This window comes from Colias croceus, chromosome 10, assembly GCF_905220415.1.
Source record: "Colias croceus chromosome 10, ilColCroc2.1".
NCBI lineage: Eukaryota > Metazoa > Arthropoda > Insecta > Lepidoptera > Pieridae > Colias > Colias croceus.
This window is the reverse complement of record NC_059546.1, coordinates 8,210,052-8,235,754: the sequence shown is the minus strand read 5'-3', so window position 1 is coordinate 8,235,754 and position 25,703 is coordinate 8,210,052. Positions and strand designations below refer to the sequence as shown.

General features: G+C 30.6%; 1 protein-coding gene across 2 annotated transcripts; it reads right to left on the bottom strand.

Annotated features, from left to right (window-relative positions):
* Positions 1 to 750: 750 nt before the first annotated feature.
* On the bottom strand, positions 751 to 11,778 carry LOC123694989 (apolipoprotein D). Of its 2 annotated transcripts, none has more exons than XM_045640658.1 (5): positions 11,734 to 11,778; positions 4,351 to 4,459; positions 2,183 to 2,329; positions 1,389 to 1,560; positions 751 to 1,097 (listed from the first exon to the last, which is right to left on the bottom strand). In XM_045640658.1, exons 1-5 carry the CDS (start codon positions 11,761 to 11,763, stop codon positions 941 to 943), a joined length of 615 nt encoding a protein of 204 aa, XP_045496614.1. In that variant the 5' UTR covers positions 11,764 to 11,778; the 3' UTR covers positions 751 to 940. The 2 variants fall into 2 exon arrangements, with proteins under 2 accessions (XP_045496614.1, XP_045496613.1); XM_045640657.1 differs by lacking the exon at positions 11,734 to 11,778 and adding an exon at positions 9,415 to 9,664.
* Positions 11,779 to 25,703: the final 13,925 nt, after the last annotated feature.

The following is a 25,703-nucleotide window of genomic DNA, read 5'->3' as shown; positions in this document are numbered from 1 at the left end:
TTTTTTATTTATTAGGTATATAATGAAGGTATGTGTGATATTCAATTACATATTATTAAACAGTTACTAACTAAACTCCCGAAACCCCGTGTCTGTTAACTATTCTTTGCCACAACAAAATCGTTAAAATAATAAGTGTAACAATTACCTCTGTTATACGCTAACGATATTTTCAAAGCATAAAGAACTATTTAGACACGGTCAAGTCCTGAATGTCATAGCGAACGTGTTTATACAGAGGTGCGTGCCTACATATTGTCTGCAGAATAGAAATACATCTGTGGCATACTAATTACAAGTTATATTGTTCAAGCGCTATCAGTACTTGGTTTTCCACTTGTTAAAATATATAGTCGTAACTCAACCGACAATAGCGATAACTGAGGTTATAGCGGGATATTCCTAGATTTTCGTGAGATTACTTTTAGGCGGTTAATCTTCAAGAGACTTTGATCCTCTCTACATATTTTATAACTAGCCACTTCGCCATTATTCACCATTTATAAAAAAAATCTATACTTCTCAATAAAGATGCCGCTTTCTTATGTGAATCTTTGAAGTAGTTTTTTGTGTAAACCACTACAAAAAACCAAAAAAATATATATTTAAAAAGTTTATAAATGATTTGAGCGATATTACACAGTACACACGTCTGTGATTTCAGAATACACGTGGAAAATAAAAACATCGATTCAATTATAGAGTTTATTAACAAAACATACCATATTAATAATACCTACGTAATCACATTGTTTATAAAAAAAATTATTGCATTTTAAAATAGGCTCATACAGATAGATACATAATATTATGCATAATATAATATTAGACACTGATATTTATAAATAAAAATAACATGGAAATGAGGCTGCATACAATTAGATACCGTGAAATTTGAATGAAATATACTTTAGAAAATATATAATTATTTATACATAAATTAGTTTCCGAAGGCGAGTTTGTAGCTGACATCAGTTGGTCGTTTCGGTATCTTGCTGTCCACCTCCACCAGGATTGGAGAATCATCAGGTCGGGCTGGTTTTGAGGAGCAACTCTTGTGTGAAATTGGGAACACGTAATTAATGTCCACGTCGTATCTATAAAAATATTTTTTAGTTTACTGTAATTGTTCATTTTAAAGAGATAATATGAAAAAACATTTAAGAAATATAAAATTTGGAAGTAAATAATTTACAATGATAAAATTAATTTAAATATTATATAGTAGTGAATATGTGTACCAAACAACTGTTTCTATACGTATGCTCTATCTCCACCATTCTATTTTTTTTAATTATTGCCTAGTAGGCTTATAAAAAAAAATATATCGGCTTGGAAGAAAATTCGAAAATTATGTTTTACTACATAAGAAAATTAATATACTCTACCTTGGCAGTTTATCCCGTAGGTACGCCATGACGTTTTTCGGCAATCCTGTGGTTCTGGACAGCACGAACGCGGTCAAGTACCTCGCGCCCTCTCTCTGTTCAGCACAATGCAACAGGAGCGCCCACGTTTTGTACTCTGTGTCTAACACGTAGGTGTTGTAAATACCGTCATCTGAAACATATAATATAGAAAAAAATAATTATTAATTAGCCATACCTACTCATAATAAAGAAATAGACCTCTTTAAATGAAAAATGTATGGGACAGCGATTTGAAAATGAGTAGGGTTAAGAAACAGAAGATACGATTACTTGTAAGAAAGCATTGTAATAAACCCATATTATTAATTTTATTGATAGTAAATGTTCAAATATACTTAGCCTTTGTATAATAGCCTTAAGCCTTTATATTATAATAATACTAGGTTTCCGCCCGCGGCTTCACCCGCGCTGTCAGAGAAAAACCAGCATAGTTCCCGTTCCCGTGGGATTTCCGGGATTGCGTAATTTTCCCGGGATAAAAAGTAGCCTATGTCCTTTCTTGGATATCAAAATATCTCTATACCAAATTTCAAGCAAATTGGTTCAGTAGTTAAGGCGTGATTGAGTAACAGACAGACAGAGTTACTTTCGCATTTATAATATTAGTATGGATACTTATTACTAATCTAATAATGTTATAACTTTATTCATTAGCATTCCAAACCTTCCTATCCCTTGAACCAAAACATAGCCTTTCCAACAGAATACCCAATGAATAGAGCCTGAGTGACAGCATATACTTAAAGGCTTACACGTCAGTTCGGAGTGTGTCCAGTGTGCGGGCTCATTGAGATCGATCCTCCACGTGATGTTCCCATACAGGTTCTCGCCTATGGGGTCGTCTGCAAAGCGGTAGGTGAAGTTCATTGTGACGCCTGGAGTCCATTCTATTGTCCCGTCTGAAAGAGGTATTGTGAATTGCGTTGCGTGTCAAATGGTCGTAATATATCATAATAATATGTTAAACATTTCATTGGGTTGGCTATCCCCCTTTTATTTTTAATTTTTGCCTTTGTATAAATTTTCTTTTTGTTTTAATCTTTATCCCACCAAAAACATTAATGTAAAAATTGGAGCCGAGTTCAATCGTTGACTTAATTTGCCAAAAAAAGAAATGAGATCTAAATGTGTGCCAAGTTCTGCAGACAGTCCAGAAATTTATTTACAAAGATGTATTAAGTTCTTAGGTTGACTGAAAACTCAATTGTTTTATTTTCCCTTAGGGAACAATGTTTATTCCAAAATATAACTTTTTTAATTTGAATATATTATACTTTCAGTTTTATTATACACACTATTACCAAGATGCAAAGATCGTTGTAGAAGAATCGTCGCCTTACTCCATGACGTTACGGTATTGCCATGACGCGATCTTGAAATTTTACTCTAAACGCGCCTAAAGATGTTTCACTCCTAATAATATTACGCAAATTACATCATTTCGACCTTCGACGAAGCCTTCTTCCATTACACCATTTATGGTAATTATTTTTGCATGCTTGTATTGGCTAAACATGTTTGTGCTTTATTAATATAATTGTATCACCATTGAATACCATGTTTAAAGCAAAATAAAGATTTTATTTATTTATTTATTTATTTACACTGAAATTAAAACTAAACTAAACACTCATAAAATATAAAGAATAAATAAATGTGAATATGTAAAATTATATATTATTTTTAACTGTATGAGCAATAAAGGCAATATTTTTATTACAATTTTCTTTTATTTTACGTTTAATAACAGTTTTGAATAAAGAAATCATGCAATCGAAGTAATCCGCCCTAGCGAGACTAGCGCGAGTGAGTGTGATGTCAGAGGCGCTTTGAATCTACAGATGTTTCGTCCTAAAATATGTAAACTTCAATAATCTATATCTCAGTCATTTATTGATGGATTTCAAAATTTTTTTCTGCCACTGATTAGTTTTGATCTATTTTTTAAGACTAGTAAGGTGAATATACTATTTTCTTTTTTTTTAAACTTTTCCATTTTTCCATACAAACAAAATTTATGTCATTGAAAAAAAAATTAAATACAAATAAATTCAGTATTTTCTGATTTTTTCCTTTGTACACTCACTATTACCTAGTTGATTACAAAATTTGAACTTTCTAGGTCATCTGGAAGTGGGTTAGGTTTTGTATATGTCTATAAGTCAGTCAGTCTTAAAAATTGCGATTTTTGGATATTAATATCTACGCAACTGTTTAATCTGTATTTATGAAATTTAAGGTTCTTGTTTATCTTGAGTTCCTCTTGATATGTACCAAATTTGGTTTATATTATAACTTAAATAGTTTTCGAGTCATAAGGGGGTGAAAAGTGGCTCGAAATGGTTCGTGTAAATATACACACGGCTGCTGCTCGCCAGTTCTCTTCGCTTGAACTCGGCTTGACACGCTGCCGCGTGTCTAGATCTAGACCACAATGTACTAAGGGAAGGGACTGGCTTTCTTAACACAGGCTATGCCTAGCAAGAGAGCCAGAGCCTCATAATCAATATTGTATATTTTAAAGGTGAAATAAAGATTTATTTTATTTTATTTTTTATTTATTTAAAAATAATATGTTAAAGATATTTGTTATATCCACCCTTATGCTATGGTTTCATAGCATAAGGGTGGATATTTATTACAGTAGGTACAGTAGACTCTAGAGCCGAGCATTTACTTGTTTTTGACAGAACATCAAGCCAACGAGTATATTGATGTAACATTCTACGACGAGCTTCCTGCTAATAAAGATAACTTCAATAAAAATTGCTTCTGAATCAATCAGTTCAATATAGAAATGTAAAAAATGCCTTTATAACTTTGATTAAAAAAAATACTCATTTATTTTATAATCGAATAAAATTCTTTAAAGTAAAGGAAGAATCAATCAGTAGAAATCAATACTCTAATTGAAAATTACCATCAGCTTGAACATGGTCTTCCGCGTTAAAAACAGCGCGCATGCAACTGTACGACAACGCTTCCTCAGCACTCGCGTAATATTCCACCACGAACCAATCGCCTAACATCTGTAAATAAACAAAGATTTTTAAGCAAGAATCTCATCTCATATCTTACTTAAGATACTTTTTACTCATTATGATGATTGCAGTCAAGAAGCTACCTATCAATTTAAGCTTCATATTTTTATTTAAACTTCATTAAAGAACTAGAGTTCAAAATTGTTAAAAAAATATATTACATCAACTCCTCCATAAAAACTTATGGACAAAAGATTGGGCAACCTAAATTGGGCAACCCAAATTTGGTTGTAGTAAAATAATATATATTATGTTTTTAATAAAAAATTTAAAAAGTTATTTGAGAATGTATTATTCGTTAAAAAACTAAATCTTATCAAATGAATAGCAGGTTTGCCTTAAGAAAAGATTGCTATTAGTTTATGTTCAGGCGTATTAAATTTACTTTGTTGGTTCAACAATAATAATTATTAAGAAAAAATAACAAGATTAGAAACAAGAAATTCGATATAGATTAATTTTATTACAGTTTCCATTGATAAAAATTAAATCATTACATCTACTCGTAATTGTTTTAATTATCTTCTATTTCATGGATTTTATGCAGTGGTCGATTTCCGAATTGTTCCAAATAAATTATTCATCGAAATGAATATAAAATAACATCCCATAAAATACTGCTTCATAATGACAAATAAATATCATTATTCTCATGCAAATAAAGTGAACATTTAATGCAAGTAGCGATCTCTCTTTTGGCTGATCCTTTTAAATAATAACGGAGGCTTATTCATAATAATATTTAGCATAACAATAGTTGTATGTTTAGCCGGTTGACATCTCAATGTAGCTATTAGCATAGATTATACAACGATATACTTATTACAGTCGTTAAGAAAGCTTACGTTAATCCTTAAAGTGGAGCTGTAAGCCGTTTCACTTTCTATTTTATGGATGATTACATTAGATGTTATCAAGAGATTATTCGTTCGGATACACGTGGGTTAGCAGCTATTCATTTAAACGTGATCATTTATTATTATACTTTCAGTTTTATTATACACTTAGTTATTTTAAAAATGTTTACTTTCGAGTTTATGATGGCGAAGTAAATATTTACGGAGTTTTGCATAGGTGTGACATGTTTTTTCAATCTTCTTTAATTATTTATTTGCAGAAACAAGAATCGAGTTATCGACACTTTTAGAAACATTGTAAACAACTGTAAGAGCACGGAAGTATCTTCGAATGTTTATTATTATTTGGCGAAGTACAATGTTGCTACATAGAACTTCGGTTATAAATCACTGTAGCTTTTATTCATTTCTGCCTGCATTCTTCATAGCTTCAGACCTAATTTTCACACGGATTTAAATAAGAACTTCGATAAACAAATGCATATCAAACACAAATTAGTGAAACGAGTTCGTGAGCTATGCAAATGCTAACCGTTAGATTGCTTATTATTCCATCTAAACGTCGAAACATCAGCAACCGTGTCAATCTGTCCTTTACTATTGACCTACATAAGTTATTCCTGTCCTGGCAACCCAATTTTACCCCTCAATGAGATTATATGCGGTCAGATAGATAAGGCACACTTTAATGAGCTGTAGGCAGAAATGACAGTGGGGTAAACAAGATTGGAGCGAAGCTATTCTTTTGGTACAATCATAGTTGATATGAGGCTTAATGTAAACAAGTGGATGTAGATCCTGATACAAATTGAATCACAATAAAACAATGAATTTGCTAATTTCTTTGATAAAAGTATGTAATAAATATAAAATGACTAGGTATCATGAGCTTTTAAGTAGGCAATGTCAATATTCAAATCAAGAGATCAAGAGAAAATATTACATTCTGCAGCAGGTGCCTACCCCGTGATGATGACATGCTATATCAAAAATTTAAATTTCCTAGCAGATGTCTAGCTCTACCTGTTTCAATTTAAAACAATAGCAACTATCCGAGAGATATTTACCTACCCATTGTAACGTACAATGTACATGCATCTCATTTAAAATTTGGTTAAGCCATAAATATAGTCAGTTATATTTTTATTAGGTATGTGAATATTCGCTTGTCTAATTTAATTAATTCAATTGACAGTCTTGATAATAGTAATTAACACACATTAATATTTATTGTACACACAAAACATTAATATGTATTTGAGCTCACATTTCGATGATAAAACTAGGTTACCAATTCACCAAAGGAGAATGGCGAAACTGGGCCTAACTGTTACAGAAATCATAATATATTTAAAATTCATTATGTTATTTTTAGTAATTCTTGGTAAAATATTTACTTCTGATTCTATGGGAAAACAAATCTTTGAAAAAAAAGATAATGTGTTCACTACCGGCATTGTTATTTAGATTTCTATGACTACCGGTCTTATCAAGCAGAGATTGTCAGTGTTGTCAGGAGTAAAAAAGTCGAATATATCGATTAATACGAAAGAATGTCTATATATTTAATTTTTAATTTTATTGAATTCAAATGCTTTATAAATCAGAAGCAAAACTTAACTTATTTTTAAAGCCCGGCATTCACTACACGCACCGCGAGCCGAGCCCCGAGCCGTACCAATCCGTGGACCAATCCGTCATCGCCCACACACTACACGTCTATCTAATGATCTAAGCGTCTATCACTATCCGTCTCCAGACGGCGAGCGCCGCGCCGAGCCGCGAGCCGCGCACAACTACACATACACACGCAGATTTGTCCGCGGACTTGTCGCCAGCTACAAATCCAGCGGATGGGTGCGCCTGTGAATGGTACCCATACCACATATCTTAATTTATTTAGATCATTCTATAAAATAAAAACATGTTTTACTTAATCAATAATAATTATAACATTTTTATTTAGGTAGCTGGCCATTAATAAAATGTCAAATTATTAATCATAATTGTGTCAGTGATGAGTGATTTGTTTATGTTTGTTGTTTGACATTTGAGTGAAGTTTTAGGCCCTTCTCCCATTACGATACGCATAGGCGATTCAAGTATCCTGCAAGTCTCGGAGACTAGTCGCCGCGGAGTATCTCACATACATTTTTATGTAGGCTCGCACACTACGCTACTGGTATCCTACACGTCCGCGAATAGCACTACTCACCGTGTCGGTCGCTTTTGCATCGCGTCTCGACTCTCGCGCGTATCTCTTCGTTAGAAAGATAAAAATATCTAATCATCATGTTGTAGTTCTCGTTCGGCTACAAAAACTCTACAATTTATGTTTCTTTCTTTCAATATATGGATGAATCCAGTACTTCTTACTCTTACGTTGGCGTCTTCTATTTCTATAAAAAAGAAAAACTGCAAGAGCTTCTTCGTCACTGGAATTGCTGATTGCTCGACATAACGACGTAACTGTTGTTGCAATAAATAAATGAATTATTATTATTATAACGTCGGTCCACAAAAACGAGGCACAATAATGATGAATTTAGTCATTTTTCAGTCGCATAATATGCGAGCATCGGGTAGCCAGCAAATATCTAAGTAGTATTCTACGCGAGTATCGTATTCTAGAAGTATCGTACCTAATGGCAGAAGGGCCTTAGTAACGTTATATTCAAAATTGATCTTAATCAATATCCCAATATCTCTGCTATCCCATAGAAAAGATCTATAATTATTATATTCATAGAGTCTGTATATTTTTATCTATTTAATCACCCATAAATCATCAGTGTAACGATCAGGCCCAGAGTCCTATGGGAGTTTGCCATTCTCCTTTAGGCTTTTTAAAATCTAGTCTAAAAATTTTATAAAATTTGTGACTAGTGCAATTAAGATATTATCATCACAAAATAAAGTTGAAAATTTGATTGATAAAACCCGGCCTAAACGTAAACATGTTTCAACTTTTCAAGTATGTAATTAATTAACTTTCTCCATATAAATAAAGAAGATTTTAGGCTTCAGTTCTTTGTAATAAGTAAAAATTTATGTCCTATCATCTTAAATTTAAGAAAAAAACAGGAAAGAATTTTATTTATTAGGTACAATGTATGGAATTTTTCTGAAAGAGCCTTAAATTAAACTAAGTACTATGTGTATAGAAAACCTAACATTAGGAATATCTTTCAAAAAAATGTTCCCATCACATAAAGAAACTGTTATACCAATTCTTCCATTTATGTATAAAGGTAAAGAGGCACTTATGGCTATTAAAAGCTAATGAATACCAAATAATATTAACATAATATAACTTCAAACTCGTTGTATTATGCTTTCACGATAGTAAAGAGTATAGACCTAAAAAGTACTTATTGATGAATGGCAAAAGATAGACCTTAATAATAATTGATCACTTTTTTTTTTTATTGTCGATAGGGAAGCGCTTGACCACAAACAATCTCACCCGAGTGGTCTAAGACACGCTTCCCTAGAAGGTACACTTTACGCTTGAAGACCCCCATATTGTAGGTACTCGTCGGGGAACGTCAATATTTTTGTAAGCAAAAGTACGTAACAATTGAAATGAATATTACGTTTGCGTGAACTGTTATCGAACATGCGTCCGGCGCCCACGCAGCACAATGCTTCCACACGCTAACACGTCTTGTATCGTAGTAAAATACATTTTGTAATATTTAATTCTATTCATTTACAAAAATGCAGAAAACTTGTCAATTTCGATATTCATCTACACACACAGAAGAACAAACACAAAAGAAGATAAAGAAAATAAATTGGAGTTTGAGATTGGTCAAAGACATTATATTCACCATTGGTTGTAAGCCACCTGACCGATCCAAGTTTAGCGGATTTTTTCTTAAGCTAGATACTGTCCTTTATCCGGTTAGTTCAATAATTTATGCTTTAATTGCTGATTAGATCACAGATAGATAGTTCTTAAAACAGAGATGTTACAGATATAAAATAGTGGAAAGATAAACTTAGATAAACGGTAACAGTTTAAGTTAAGCATGCACAATCAGCTTTAAAGCTTTGTAAGTTTTTGAATTAAGCTACACTTACTTGAGATAAATCAAAATGTGGAGCAGCGCGGACTTCAGGGCATTTCCTTTTATCCACAGTCCTAGCAAAGGCCACACTAACAAAACCTAGCATAAAACAGAAAATTAAATATTTCACCATCTTGCTTACTTCTATATCACTTGTAAAACTTAATATTTTATGAATTATGTTTTAAAACGTATTATTCATTCGGTAGACAGTGTTGAACTAACAAAAGGGAATTCTTATCATATTGTATGGAACATTAGTTAATGTTGCCTGGACGCGCTCGGAATCCCATTATCAGGTGCTGTGACTCATATTTTATTTGTATGGATTTTTGTGACTTGTTTTAAATGTCGTTAATCATAGCTGTGAACGCTTTCTAATACATATTTTCCATTATACAGTTAATTTTGTTTGGAATTTTAGCTGCCTATTATCACGGTACCTAAATCAATTAATAATTTGTTAAACTTTGAAGTCGGTTCAATATATTTGCCATCTATTCACATTTTAAAACAAGCATTCGCTTTGAGATACTCAAATATTTTGTATATAGAAGAAAAAGGGATTTTTCATAGTTTGTGGAAAGTATGAACTTATTACAAAATAAATTACGTTTTACAAGGACAATTTTTTTACGCACCGTGAAAGCAAATGTAGCTACATATCAATTTCAATAAACTCAATACCGATAAAAATAAACAAAATTTTAGTTAATATTTACATAATATTTCAATAATTACAAATCGTTATCAATTTAAGCTCAAAAAGGTTCAAACTTCGTATTATTCTAAGCTTTTTCTGATAAACTTCAGTTATCAGTTAGTGTAAACTCATTAATTATGGCATAACCCGTTATCATTAAGTTTTACGGCCTTCATGTGTGATTACTGTGTTAACGCTTAAAATAATTTTATAATTAAAATTAAGAATGTTACTGATACAGTTTTATGAGGAGAAAGTTTATTTTTTGACATAATTGATGGCAGGAATAGAAGTAGATACTTTGAGTTTGTGACACACTAAAGTACTAATATTATAAACCTGAAGAGTTTGTTTGTACGCTCTAATCTCGGGAACAACTGGTCCGATTTGAAAAATTCTTTCAGTGATAGATTTCGGTCATAGACCATTTGTCGAAGAAGGTTATATATCATCACGCTATAAGGCCAACAATAGCGGAGGCACGCGCGTGAAACCGTGCGGCACAGCTAGTTACGCTATAAAGTATATAGTTATGTAGTATTATGTTATTTTTCTGTTCATAGGAAAACAAAGACATATTATAGGTTGTATTCTTTATAAAATGCAAATAGCTAAAGCGGCTCTACCTTCTTGTTAACGATTAATTACTCTAGTATTCGTTTGCACCTTTGTACTTAAACTAAAAAACTATGCCCCTATGTCGAAGTCTGGTCTAGAACGAATCGGTCAGTAAAATTACCAACGTATCGTCCGTATTACAATTTTCAAACCAAATATTAATCATTTAGTTCATTAATCATCAATGATAATTAAGTTCGATAACAATCGACCACATAAAACAACGCAGATGATAAATTTACAGAATTAAGAGGTATTGAACACGTCTCGTATTACTTTATATTTTGTTAGAAATGGCAAATATAAAATCAGTGATTGCTGCAAACACTGCAAATTAGCAAATAGCACTTAATTTCACGTATAGAAAACGTTGGTGGCGATGCTTCAAGTCCATATTTATTTGAGCTACATAAGCACAGGTGTGATCGTAGACTGGTTTGTAAGTATTAGCAAAATTTGTGTCATTACAACTAGTTTTATATAACCTACTTTTATATAAAACATATTTTTTGTGAGCGGCCGACGAGCAAAGTTCACGAGTACAACTTCTTTATATTATGTTTTCATGTAGTATACAATAATTAAGGATGAAAATCCATAATCAATCGATTTAAAATACCATAAAAAAATGAAACATGAAACATCTGTAAGCAACTTCATCAAGATGAAATGGACTTATGTAGAGTGGGATACTATGGATGACCAAGAATCTAAGTTAGTTCTAAATCTACGTAAAGGGTTCCTGCTGTTTTTACTTTCTCAGCCCGGACGAAGCCGCCTGAACGGCTATGTTTCAACATTGTACAGTCACCAACCATAAATATAAATATTAGTGATGTCATTCTTACATTGTTAGGTATTGGTATTGTCGTCACGTCTTCTGAGTAATAGTTTTTATTCCAGCTCTTCGATATTTAATGTTAAAAATTAAACTATCAAAGACACTATGCATCTTATATCTACCTATAGTCTAAACCCAAATAATATATTAAAACGTAAACATATACATACGTGAAATATAAAACGACATAATACGACCATATTAAAAATGTCGTATTCCCGATTCCTTTCTATTTCAAGTGTCAAAATTTCGTCGTAAGAATGCAGTTATCAGATGGTCGGTTCCGACCGCGACGCAAGCGCAGAAAGTGTTTTTACTTTTGCCGGTTGGTTCGCGTTTTCACCCATTCCGTGTTATCTCGAAGCGGTCAGGGGAACGTCTTTATTATTCAAGACAGTGCGTTACTGCGTGTACTACACCATGTAGTTTGTACACTCGACCGAATATATTTATTTGGAAAGCTTTTTTATATTTGGAAAACCTTTTTATATAGGTAACGGAAAAGGTCAGTCTATATCTCATCGAAATATTTGAAGCTCATTAAAAACCTGAATGTTTAAAAAAAATACAATTTCTTCAAGGGGTGTCGTTTGATTCTACAAATTGCAGGCGCTATGGAAAAGACGACTCTATCGAAGGCTCTATCTTAATCTGCAAAAATTGAAATTCAAAAATTAATGCTTAGTAACATTATAATGTTCCAATGATACTCTCTAAATTATTAGTAATATTAAATAGATATCTCCACAGCCAGTCTTCTATTAGACTACTAACAACCTATTATACTCAAGATTCGCTCCAGGCAACATTTATAGTATTTAAAAATAATGATATAAAATTATCGTCTCGATAACAACCTACATCTGTCAATTTATAATGTGTAAAATTATATGTTGGTAATAAAAGACATGATTTTGTGGTTAACATGGGAAAATTTATAGTTATTATATTGACAAGCGATCATTCTTCTAATAGACACGCATTATATTTAATTCTAATCACATACTTAATAATACATATGCGAAGAAAATTGATATCCAACATTCCTCTTACAAGGAGTGCTTATATATTTAATCATAAAATTATATGTCAGCTTTCCACCACCTGTAAGTCTATTAGATAAGGCATGTTACATTATTAGGTACCTACGTCTAGCAATAAGGTTATAACAGTTATATCAAAATTTATTAGAACCTAAGAGGGGTTAAAGTTGCACAAATCGTGAATTATTTTAATTGCTTTACTAATCAAGTGACTACTCTACCAAGAGATCTCAATTATCGTGGCCATTTTTTTTAGATAAGTAACACTTGCCAATTTAAACATTTGTGGAGCCTTGTAGAGAATAATATATTATTCCGAAGTTACTTGTCTACAACTTCATACACTCTGCAAACAGAATCAGTTGCGAATCTAAATTAGTTTGTGCTGTAGGAATCACAATCGATGCGTTTTTGTGGCAAACCTATAGTAAACAGAGCACGTACAGTCTGCGCTTTCCTAGCATTCCTCTAACTACAAATTATACAAACACTGGGTTAAATTGTGTTTGCTTTTCTTAGTTTTACTTCTGCCTTTGTAAAGTTTCACAAAGAATTGTATGCCGGTGAGATTATGAGCTCTACACATTTGCTCTTCGAGCTTATAGTTTGCAAAAAGCGTAGCTTTTTCGAAGATTATTACAAATTTTAATAAATAAAATGGCAGCGATGAAAGAAGTATTAAATGAAGATATTGTATACTTAAAATGTATGTTCGCTAATAAATATTTTATAGTCCATAAAATGTATCTCTCAACCGAATAATGAGAGCTTTTCCATTTGTTTTACGTTGATTGACTATTTTCTAAAAAGAACTAGTTCCTTGAAAGATCAAAGATATTGTGACCTCAAGAATTTTATTATAATGGTTGTCAACAAGGATATATGAAAATAAATTACTCAGTTAAAATAGGATAAGTATTTAATTAAAACTTTTTAAATATATTCATATAATTTTTATATATATCCATTCACTGTTCCAGCAATTCAATTACTTAATGATCCTGTTTATACCATGAATATAAATAAACTTAATTATTCAAATGACAGCAATTATTATAATTAATTAATTACCTAAATGAATTCATAATTTTGATATCACTATACTAATAACATATTTTATACACATTAAAATAAGTTATTTATTTATTCATGTAAGGAACAATATTTTTGTTTAATAATATAATATTTACTGACTAGTCAAATCAGAAAATTAATACTAACCGTGAACGGAAATAACCTTGACTAAATAATTTAGACCTATTGATGTGTGTCAACGGGTTAAATGAGAGAAATTGTATTTAAATAAGCTTTGACACATACATTATGTATACCGTATAATGTAACTACAAGTTTGGGTAAAAATAGAAGAACGAATTTTGCATTCTTACACGCAAACATTGAAGTGTGTGAGAATCGGTAATTAGCTTAAATGCTTTGGAATCTTTGGAAGCTAAACTATTGGAAGCTCTTGAATAATTAAATAGTTATATGAAGAAATTGAATATGATTTTTTTCATAAAATTGCAAAAATTCAAGACTATAGGAATGCACGATTGAAACGTTCATTTTTACAATATTTTTCTTCGTTTAAAGTTCTATTATTAAACATCTATCTACATAGTTTTATTATGTATTTCTTACTAACGTTCGCAGTAATAATTTAGTGTGCAATAAATATGTTCCAGTTTTGTCACGTATGAAGTATCCACTTATATTTCATGTGTTATACATAAAAGTATATATTAGAGTAATAAATACGTAGATTATTTTTATTGCTTCCGCGGCCCTCACACAGGCTGATAAACTTTCGTTTTACTTTAGAGAAATTACTTTTCAATACCATTATGAATGTTCTTGATAGTAAATCAAAATAATTACATGTGCCCAAATGTTTGGAACGAACTAAAAGTTTAGACGAGATTTTTTAAGAGAAAGTAAATCATTTATCGAGTATGGCTATTACAGACCGGTCGTATTACAGAATGGCTTAACTATTTTCTATGTAACATCATCAATTTGATTATTATAGCGTTAATATTCGCGCATACTCTCTCCTATTATATTGAGACGATTCTTAATCGATATAACACTAATAATGTTTATAGATTGTTTTGTAATTTATAGTTTTGTTCGTGTTAATTATGTAAATCTAGAATCAATATGATATACTAATATGATACACTAATTGAGGATGAATTTTTAATCAACAGACGACGATCAAAATGATGAGATTCTATTTTGGAATGGAAAATTAATTATTTAATTTTATTGTATGAGTTTAGACTTGAATACAAGTCACATTACACTTACCTTATATAGTAATATTTAGCTACCTTATATTATATAGCTATATTGATTGTTGTCGATCATACATTATATTATATATACACGTTCAAACTACACAGCAGATAAATAGCCAACATTTCGACTCAAATATGAACGTATAAAGCTAAATCCTATACTACCGAATTCACACTTAAAATATTGACATTCATGTGTTAAGCACGCGTGCATTTACAACCTAAATAAAATAAAATTTGATCCACGACAATCCGGAATGCTAATCGGTGAGAACGCAGCGCGAATGTTTAAATACGGTTAAATAAATAAAATTGTGTTGGAGTAAAAATGTGTGTCAGTGTGTTGTGTTCCGTGTGTGTCCGGCTGAGGCTAGGGCTGGCTAGGTACTTGCAATTACTGTATTGGCATTTATTATGTATTGAAGGCTAGGAAGAGCAAGTGATGATAGTAAAGTTTAATACTATCCCGAAATAAAATATGTCGCATTATCTGTAGTTGGAACAAATATAAGATGATGATGACAATTTTGGATTATAGTTTAAGAAATAGGATAGCTGATATGATATGAATACTCACTGTAGGCACATTGTACATTTGTACATTTGTATGTACATTTTATATACATTAATAAATATCTACCTATATTTTCCTGGACTTTCTTTCTAACTGAAAAAGGAAGTTAGTCCCTTAGTGCATCGGTAAAACTGATGTATTCCTTTACCAGAGGACACTGGATTACAAATACCTAGTGAAAACAATAAATACGTTATTCTTGAAATAAATGAACTATTTGAACAAGTAATTTAAAGTATAGGTGTTATAGTAGAGCGATTGGTTTGCGACTTTTGTTCCTGATTTAAATTACGTTTCTGTCTAGAAGGGATTTGAAAGTTATCAATTATCTATTAATGGGAGCAGTGTAATATAAATGATCATAAATCTAACCTGAACGGTGAAATCTGATAAGGGAAATTCTGGAAATTTAAAAGTTTATTTTTGGAAATTTAGATATAATATTAAGTTTATGTATGTACTTACGCATAGTTGAAAAATATTCGTTATGCTTTTGTTTTTAATTTTGAATGGAATTAATATTTTTGTACCTAAATAAAATTATAGGTACGTAAAGACCAAAAAAGATGAGGTTATAACATAAATAAAAGTTAAACATTGAACAAGGAAAAGTATATTAATTGTGATCAAAACCAATTTTAATTAATTATCGATGCATCATGATAATGTTTATTTTTTAATTAACATAAATATCACGGCTCTTTGCCCGACTGCACCGTTTTCATTTTGACTACATAGTAAATCATAAGCGAAGAATATTGCAAATTATTTTAGCATTTCTTAATAAGAAATGGATATTAATTACACAGATTTATCACCGATTATAGCTGCTTATGCCAATATATTTTAAATTCTAAATTTGGCGATTAAACTGCATTTCTGCAAATAATTGATGAGTCTCTACATCATTTATTCAAATTGATCTGTTAATAATTGAGTTTCTGAATTAATCTATTAAGTGTGTTAAAGTTGAGTTAATTAAGTAAACATTAATTCCACCTAGGAAATGAGCTCTGTAGCCAGAAATATTTATTAATGTCAAAAAGTTTATAAACATTTTTAACACAACAAGTTCACTAATAGAATATAATACTAGACCCATTATATAAAAGAACTATCGTCACATAATGTTATATTTCCAACAGTGACAATTTAACCTTCACCCTCGGCCAGTAATCAGGGTCAGGAACCACTAAGCCAATTAGCCGATAAACTGAATCTGTGTTGGCGCGAAATAGATCACGTTCAAATGGGGATCTAGATATATTGGGTCAAATAATATCTGTCCTTGTAAAGTTGAATCACGTAGGCTAGAAAATAGCTTAAATACAGATAAAAATAAATAAAGAAAGCAATCATTTTCATTAGCGATATAAGAAAAAAAACAGCACATAAAATACGTTCCTAAAGTCACCGTTTTTCATTATTCGGTTGGTCATCAGTTTTATAACATCCATCACAATATAGTTACTAAATATAATTAAGATTCTTTATATTCAACACATTATAAATTATTTCAACTCTATCGTTTTACGACAGAAGTGAAGATTAAAAACACTTAACACACATAGAACACTATAAAAACTTACCTACCTTTCAATAAAGACCAAATAACATGTGTTATGTTGAATGGTTTCAACCTAAATATTATTTGCACCTCACGATGGCCCGCAAAAAGTCCAAAGAAACACGGTAAAATTACTTTTGATGTTCCTATGATAAATACAATCTACTTATACTATAATATTATAAAACTGAAGAGTTTTTTTGTTTGAACGCGCTAATCTTGAGACTGGTCCGATTTGAAAAATTATTTCGGAGTTAGAAAGCCCATTTGTCGAGGAAGGCTATAATAGGCTATTAGTCTATAGATCATCACGCTAAGACCAACAGAAGCGATCCACTGCGGGTAAAACCGCGGGGCATAGCTAGTGTACGATAAAACTGATCTCAGTCGATGGGTGTGTCTGTCCTCGTTATCAACTTAACGCCGTCCTCCATTTTTCTTTGAATACATTTAACTTATTTTCGAGTTCGCGTTTTAATGTCAATGACACTATTAAAGACCTTAATTGATTTATAATTATATAGCGCTTATTTATAGACATTCTTTGTAATAATCATATTTTTAAATTTTAATGTTTTGTTTACGGCAACTCGGTATGTTTTGTAAACAAACACTAATCGGAGATTAGTACTCATTTAAAATTAATGATTTTTAGTTATTATTGAGCTTTATTAAGTGTATTTTTGTTCTATATTAACTTATTGATTGGTAGGTTCATTTGGTATATTTTTACGTCAGTTTTAATATAATAATTGAGATATATTATGTGTTTTTAGTTTTCTTAAATACATACCTACGTAGTAATGTTCAATATATTGGCCTTTACTTTATTAAGAACAACATGAATACGTACAAAATTTTTAAATAATGTAAACGCTACTAATAAATTTGTAACACTAGGAAATGTTTTAGCTATTTTGGCTTGCCAATACAGTGTACACAATCAGTACATAAAAAAATTGACAGCTGACATTTCAATACACATCTCATCATACACATCTCATGAATGAAGGCACCGAAATTGTTCAAAGTTGTAAAACAAACAAAAGTTATTTTCGGTCACCGATAGCGAAAGCTCTTGTTGACATATTGGAAAGTAGTCAAGTGATTCTTGAAAATAATATGATCTCAATGTATATAGATAGTACGAGTAGGTGTTACAAACTCTACACTGACTATATTTTACATAACTCAAGCTAATTCCATATTTTGTGGCTCACGAAATCCATAACAAATCAATTTCTTTAAAATTTTCGAACAGGTTGCATAATTTTCAAATTAATATTAATTTTATTTATATATAATGTGTTATTGCAAGAATATTCAAATGGTTACATTTTTTCTGTTGTTTAATAAAACTTTTATTAATTTATTATGCGACTGCGCCAATAATATTTAAATAATAAATATATATATAATAATCGTTGGACTGCATACTTAATGTGAGTGGAATCTTCCAAAGTTTCAAGCCTGTCAGTTTTGGTTAGCAATAAAAGTGACATTTCGATAAAACCAATAGATACATTAACCTCACTGCTCATCCGTAAACTGGCACAATAAGCTTTACTAGTTCGTTCACTCTTTAAAGTTATTCCCTAGAATAATAATCTATAGTACAATAAAAATAAACCTTATCGCACTGTGTTAGAATACCATTTCAAAAACCCATAAATAACAGTTCATACTTTTAACTTCTACGTCATAAACGTATCACATGTTCCTGAAAATATATTTTATCACCGGGGAGTAAGGCTTGATTTACTTTGATTGTGTGAAATAGTATGAGTCTCTCTTCATGTTTATATGGTTTTTATATCGGCCACGCGGCTCATACTGAAACAAAAGTTGGTCGAAGCGACATCGTCAACAAACCGGATCCTAGTTGTAGAGTAGCGAAGTTTCATTGACGGCTTACGTTCTTACACGCGCCTATAACTATTCTAACTTGAACTTTTATATACTGGTAGTTAAATGAAGTATGAGGCCATTAGTTTTGGACGTGAATCTTGGAAATACGCATTGAAATTCTTATCGACAAATTACTTAGTAATTTATCTATAGAACTTCTGCCAATGACGCTTACTTAAATAGTGATTTATTAAAACAAATCCATTCTTTAAAATGAAAACCATTTAGAACTCAAAACAGATTATAATAAATGGTTCTATATCGCCAGCTTAATATACGATGCAAGAATTATAAAAGTGAACGTAAATGCTAGAGGATCTTTGGAAGATTAGATTTATAGAGTCGACGTGCTTATTCAAGCATACAAATTGAAGAGATTTCACAAAGCTAATATACAACGTATTATTAAGAAAGCTTATAAAATGTTTGCAAAGAGTATATTATCTGCTTTATATTATTGTTAGTTAATTTAAAAATCGCAGGAATCGTACTTTATTGTTAAATGTGGATCATATTTGAACTGACTTCAAAAATGGAGAATCTTCTCAATTCAAACAGTCGAATTTTTAGGTTTGTTAAAGATTTAAAAAAGTTTCGATAAAAAATTACATTATATTATATTCTATGGTAGTAGGTAGTGTGTTTTAGTTTTCAAATAAGTATAGGTGTAAAATATGTGAATATCTGTCCACTTGTTGTCAGCTCTACCACGGTCATCTAACAAGGTTTTCATTGTAGGCATATCAATGCCAAAGCAAATGGATGTAAAGTGAGATGTTACACGCTTGCACGGACGCTCGTTACACGCTATTATTACTATTACAGTATTATATTATCTGTGCTATTACTATTACCGCTATTACTTGTATTACATCGTTATTGGAGTAATGATACGGATACATTGGTCATTAGTATGCTGATTTGCGCAAGTACATAATTGGATTTAAGAATGTCGTGAGTTGGGTCGTGATAAAAGCTTTGATCATGACATGGCTTGTCGTGCGTAATTTTAATTTATTAATTAAAATTGGTAGCATTATATATAATGTAGATATTCATGTATTTTATTACTATATGAAATTATCAATTATTATTTATTATATCGTGGTGTAAGAAAAATATTTTGTAGATCATCAAATATTTCTTCAATTTTATCTAGGTATACATACAGTCTATCTTATACAGCTTGAATTAAAAAATATATAAGTATTTTATATTTTCATATTTTATCAGGTTAAATATACTTTTTATCGTCTCATATATAATAGTAGATATGCTAATGGTTCTAAATAAGTATGTATAACATAAGAAATATATGCACATCTTGTAGAAAATCACAAATGTGTCGCATCCGGGCGCAGCGCACGCGACTGCACGCGCGTCTTGTACACACCGTACAAACATTTATACTGCATGTTTTATATGTCCTTATTATATATATTCTGTTTTTAGTTAAATAACAAGTATCAGATTATATTTATAATAAGATTAATGAATAAAATATGATTATATTTATAATAAGATAAATGAATAAAATATGATTATATTTATAATAAGATAAATGAATAAAATATGATTATATTTATAATAAGATAAATGAATAAAATATGATGTATATTATTAGGTCATGATTATGCTAAAGCAGGAGACTGAGGAAGATAGAATTATTTTTAGTATGAAAATTCAATTCCAACTTATTTGTGCTGACTCAGAATTTAAAAACGAAATTTAGTTAAACCTTTAAAAGTAAAAGCAATACGTTTTAAATTGTATCAATTTAATTCCATTTGTTTTGTACTCGCAGCATTATGTATTTAAACTTTTTACAATAGCAACCAAAGAAGCCATTTATTTTGCTTTCTTAACCCAAAGAAGTTAAAGTATAAAAATAACTGCGTTAAAAACAACCGACTTCAAAAACGGAAAAGTAAGAAATAAAAAAGATTTGATATTATTAATTACTACATATTATTTTTATGTGCTATTTACTAAAAAGGTTTGATGTCGGTGCATGGGCTTAATACTAAGTGCTTAGTGTTTGGCACCGACTTCAAACCTATTTAATAAATAGCACATAAAAATAATATGTAGTAATTAATAATATCAAATCTTTTTTATTTCTTACTTTTCCGTTTTTGAAGTCGGTTGTTTTTAACGCAGTTATTTTTATTTAATACTTTTTAGTGTATTTTTCAACACGAATCAAACGAGCCCAAACTCGATAAAGTTGAGTCAATATATTACTGAGTTCCTATGGCCACCTTCCGATTCCATCATCAGATCAGCTCCATGTCATGATAATGTTTCATCGCTATCCAATTTACATTCGTATACAAAATTTCAGCTCAATCGGTTACCGGGAAGTGAATCAAAGTTACTTGCTACATTGAAATTAAGTCATCGAGTACAGACAAAAATGCTCATAAAATAAAAACTACTAGGCCTAGCCGAATAAAATTTTTATGGGACCAATTCGACACCATTCCGCGTTGAACAAAAAAAGAATCACGTAAATCGGTTCAGAAACCTCGGAGTAATCGGTGTACATACATAAAAAAAAAAAAAAAAAAAAAAAATATACCGGCCGAATTGATAACCTCCTCCTTTTTTTTGAAGTCGGTTAAAAAGTGCAGCCAAAACAGTTGCATGGTGTGTACCGTCAATATATTGTGAGGCGAGTAGTAAAGTCAGCTGCCCATTTGCGCACATCCTATAACTAACGACCTTGTAAGCCTTGCGGTTTCACTTCTTAATCAAGCTTTAAAATTATATGTAGTAGCTACCTTAAGTTCTAGCAATAGCACAGCATACGTGTTCATAATTTTTTTGTTTGTTTGATTTAATATAAGCATTCTATCTAAATATGTATTAACTAAATCAGTTATAATATTGTGTTATGCTATTTTTATTTGATTACGAATCGATTTTCGAATCAGTTTATTAAAGTGAAACTTCTTTATCGGGATTGGAATAAAAATTAGTGTAACATTTTTTTCGTTACATACGCGCGCGCCATCTTTTTCTTATCTCTACCACACGTTATTCGACGTATTTCTGTAACGTTGCTTAAAGTAAATTATTTTTTCATAAATTCTTTAATAAGTTTCACTTCTTACGTGTGTACGCGAACACAGGTTCTTATTTTAATACTTGTTTAAAAATTTAAATGTACCAAAGGGATCGTTTTATCTGAATATTATCAACTACTAGACATTTAATTATAATATTCTCACGATAGAATTGGTTTCACCGGACACATTTACATTATAAAGACTAATTAAAAAGTTTCATTTTTAAATGTCATAATTAATTCAGTTTCGATTTCATCGTGTCGATTGTCAATATTTAAAAAGTGTAAGTGTTGCTAGAGTTTTCTAAAATTATTTAGTATTAAACTAACACCAAAGCCTTCGATTGTTTTCAATATTTAAATTTTAAATGATTGAAGGCTGATCACCCACAGATAAACTGCGTGTGCAGTTTTGTAGGACTTAGACTTAAGTTATTGTAATAATTTGTTATAATAATTTCAATAAATAAAAATACGTACAGTATACGTTTTATTTTAGTATCTACTAGCTGCTCCGCGCAGTTTCATCCCCGTGGGTCCACTCCTGTAGGTCGTATAGCGTGATGATATTATATAGGCTTATAGCCTTCCTTGATAAATGAGCTATCTAACACCCACAGAATTTTCAAGTCGGACCAAAAGTTCCCGAGATTAGCGCGTTCAAACAAACAAACAAACTCTTCAGCTTTATAATAATATTAGCACAGACTAAATATTAGTATAGATATAAAACGTATACGTTTTACATTAGTAAGCATATGTTAAAAAAATTTATGCTAATATCTATTTATAAAATATTATATATTTAGAGTGTAAAATGGACAGATTAAAAATATTTGCGAATGTATTATGATTTTATAGGATAAAATAACATACTTACCTATAAGTTAATATTGAATGATTGCTTGCTTGGTCATGGTAATTGTGAGCACAAAATTAATATGAAAATCTTAGATTAAGGATTGGTCGCGCGGACCGGAACGCTGAACGGCTGAACCGATTTCGATAATTCTTTTTTTATTATATTCCTTGAACGAGGATGGTTCTTATGTAGAGAAAACGTAAACATGTACCACGGGCGAAGCCGGGGCGGACCTCTAGTTAGGTATATAAACATATTATTTCACATAAAATTTTGAACCTTCTGCATGTGCTTTTACAATTTGCATAATTTACCAACAAAAAAGAAACATTTTACCTACTAAATCGAACCTCACGCTTTGTGAATATTATTTAGTATAATGCAGCTAAATTTGTATGGATATATTTTAGAAATCCATGTCACTGTGTCAATAGCTCGATTGTGGTTTACTTTAAAAAAACACAAACAAAATATTCATGTAATATAGAATACTAGTGGTCCGACCCGGCTTCGCCCGTGGTACATATTTCGCAATAAAAAGTATCCTATGTCCTTTCTCGGGTATCAAAATATCTCCATACCAAATTTCATGCAAATTGGTTCAGTAGTTTAGGCGTGATTGAGTAACAGACAGACAGACAGAGTTACTTTAATGTAGTATTGTATTTTTAGTTCAGGATACATCGCCCATTTTTGCAATTGACTACTATCAAGCTAATTTTCCGTTTGTAGCTTTATTTTGATGAGACGCCCAATAATTTCGTGTACGAAAGTCCCGATTGTGGTAGCTAACAGAGATAACAAGGATAAAAATTTTTGATTTGATGGTTCTCAAATATTTATTACTAACTGATTTTTTTTTTTGTTAAATCTCAAGATAATTACCTAAATTATTCAAAAATATTTGTGCTACAAAATCTATGGTTTGTTCAAAGAGTCCCCCTTTCCAAAGTGTATCGATAACGAGGTCATCATAAATGATTACTAACAAGCTGTTTTTTTTTGTTTTCACTTAGTTAATGTTTATATAATTCAACAGACATATTGTCCTACAAATTGCGTAATAAATATTTGAGAACCATCAAATCAAAAAATTTTATCCTTGTTATCTCTGTTAGCTACCACAATCGGGACTTTCGTACACGAAATTATTGGGCGTCTCATCAAAATAAAGCTACAAACGGAAAATTAGCTTGATAGTAGTCAATTGCAAAAATGGGCGATGTATCCTGAGCTATTTTTAGTTATGGATATTTTAGCACAAAGAAAGGAAGAAAATATGAAGGATATGTCCCCTTGCGTTACATAATCCAGATATATGTAAATATTTTTTGCAATTTCGCTCTTTATAGAGACTCAACTTGTATGAAATATCATGTAGGTATGTAATATGTATTAACATTGAAAATAGGTATATGTTAATAAAAAACCAAACCTGAATGAATTTTTTATTATGAGAAATATGAATACTATCTAGCTCTTGATTATCCGCTTAATCTTAGGTAGGTAAGTATTTATAAAACCTACATTACCTATTTATATGATACATGAGATGCATATTTAATTTTATGCTAATTATTCTATGAACTTTCTACAACAGATTCGTTAAATATTTAAAAAAAAAATCATATATTTTGTACACTTACTTGCAAATTTTAATAATTCATAAGTCACAACGCATCTAAATTAGCTGAATTGAATTCTAAATGAAATGATTATATCAACTACTCAGAATTGATTGTATGAATTTTCTATAATTTTGTGTTTCTGAGATTAGTGCTTTAATTATACATTATATAATATTTTACGTAATACTAGATTAAATTAGAAATTAGAGAGCTTTTATGTCAGAAATCTAAGAACATAAATATTAATGGAGAAAATTAGATATTACATATTGCATTCTCAATAAACTATCACAGTGTTTAAAAAGCTAACCTATGCATTTGTCTATTTGCAACTTGCACTTAAATTTCCGACACATTTTTATTCTAATGTAAACTATAAATGCTTCAACTCATACATCATCATCATTATCATACAACAACTACCTATGAATTAAAACAATTCACTAAGTACTTAATACAATATTACTATTTTTTTTACTATTTTACAAGTTATTATTAACTTGTTAGTTACAAAGAGTCACAAAAACCTCTTTTAGCTGATCGAACATTTTTGGAAATGTACCCGGATAGATTCCATTCTAAACGAGTAAAACTAGTAGTTATAATAAAACGAGGTTTTGTTACATTGTCCTATAAAACTATTTTTGATTGTTATCAAAATCAAATGAAGCGGTTTGTAAGTAAAATATAAGTATGAACATTGAACATGTAACTGGTTTAGACGCATCTCAAATTTCATCTTATTCATACGAATTATAGGTCAGTAAAATGAGAAAATTACTTTAAAAATTTCCGAACTTTTCGATACATTAATGTACATTTCAACTTAAGTCAATTTAAAAACACATGATAATAAACTTCAGAATTCAGATTCAAGCGACTTTATATTGCCATGAATTTTGGATATTGTAATTAAAGCACTTTATTCATTAGATATACATACAACAGGTACTATAAGAAAAAGGCCTCCTTATTTTACGCTATTACGTTTGAGAGGTCTAAGCTCTATATAACTAGGGTAAATTACTACTAACGTATTAAACAGGTAACCTAGATTCCTGCAGATGATGATGAAATATGCTGGCTGATTACTAACATTAATTTTAACTTGAGTATTAAATAAGATGTATTACTGACATCATAACCACAACATAGGTTACAAATTCCATTAACGCATAAGAAGATAAA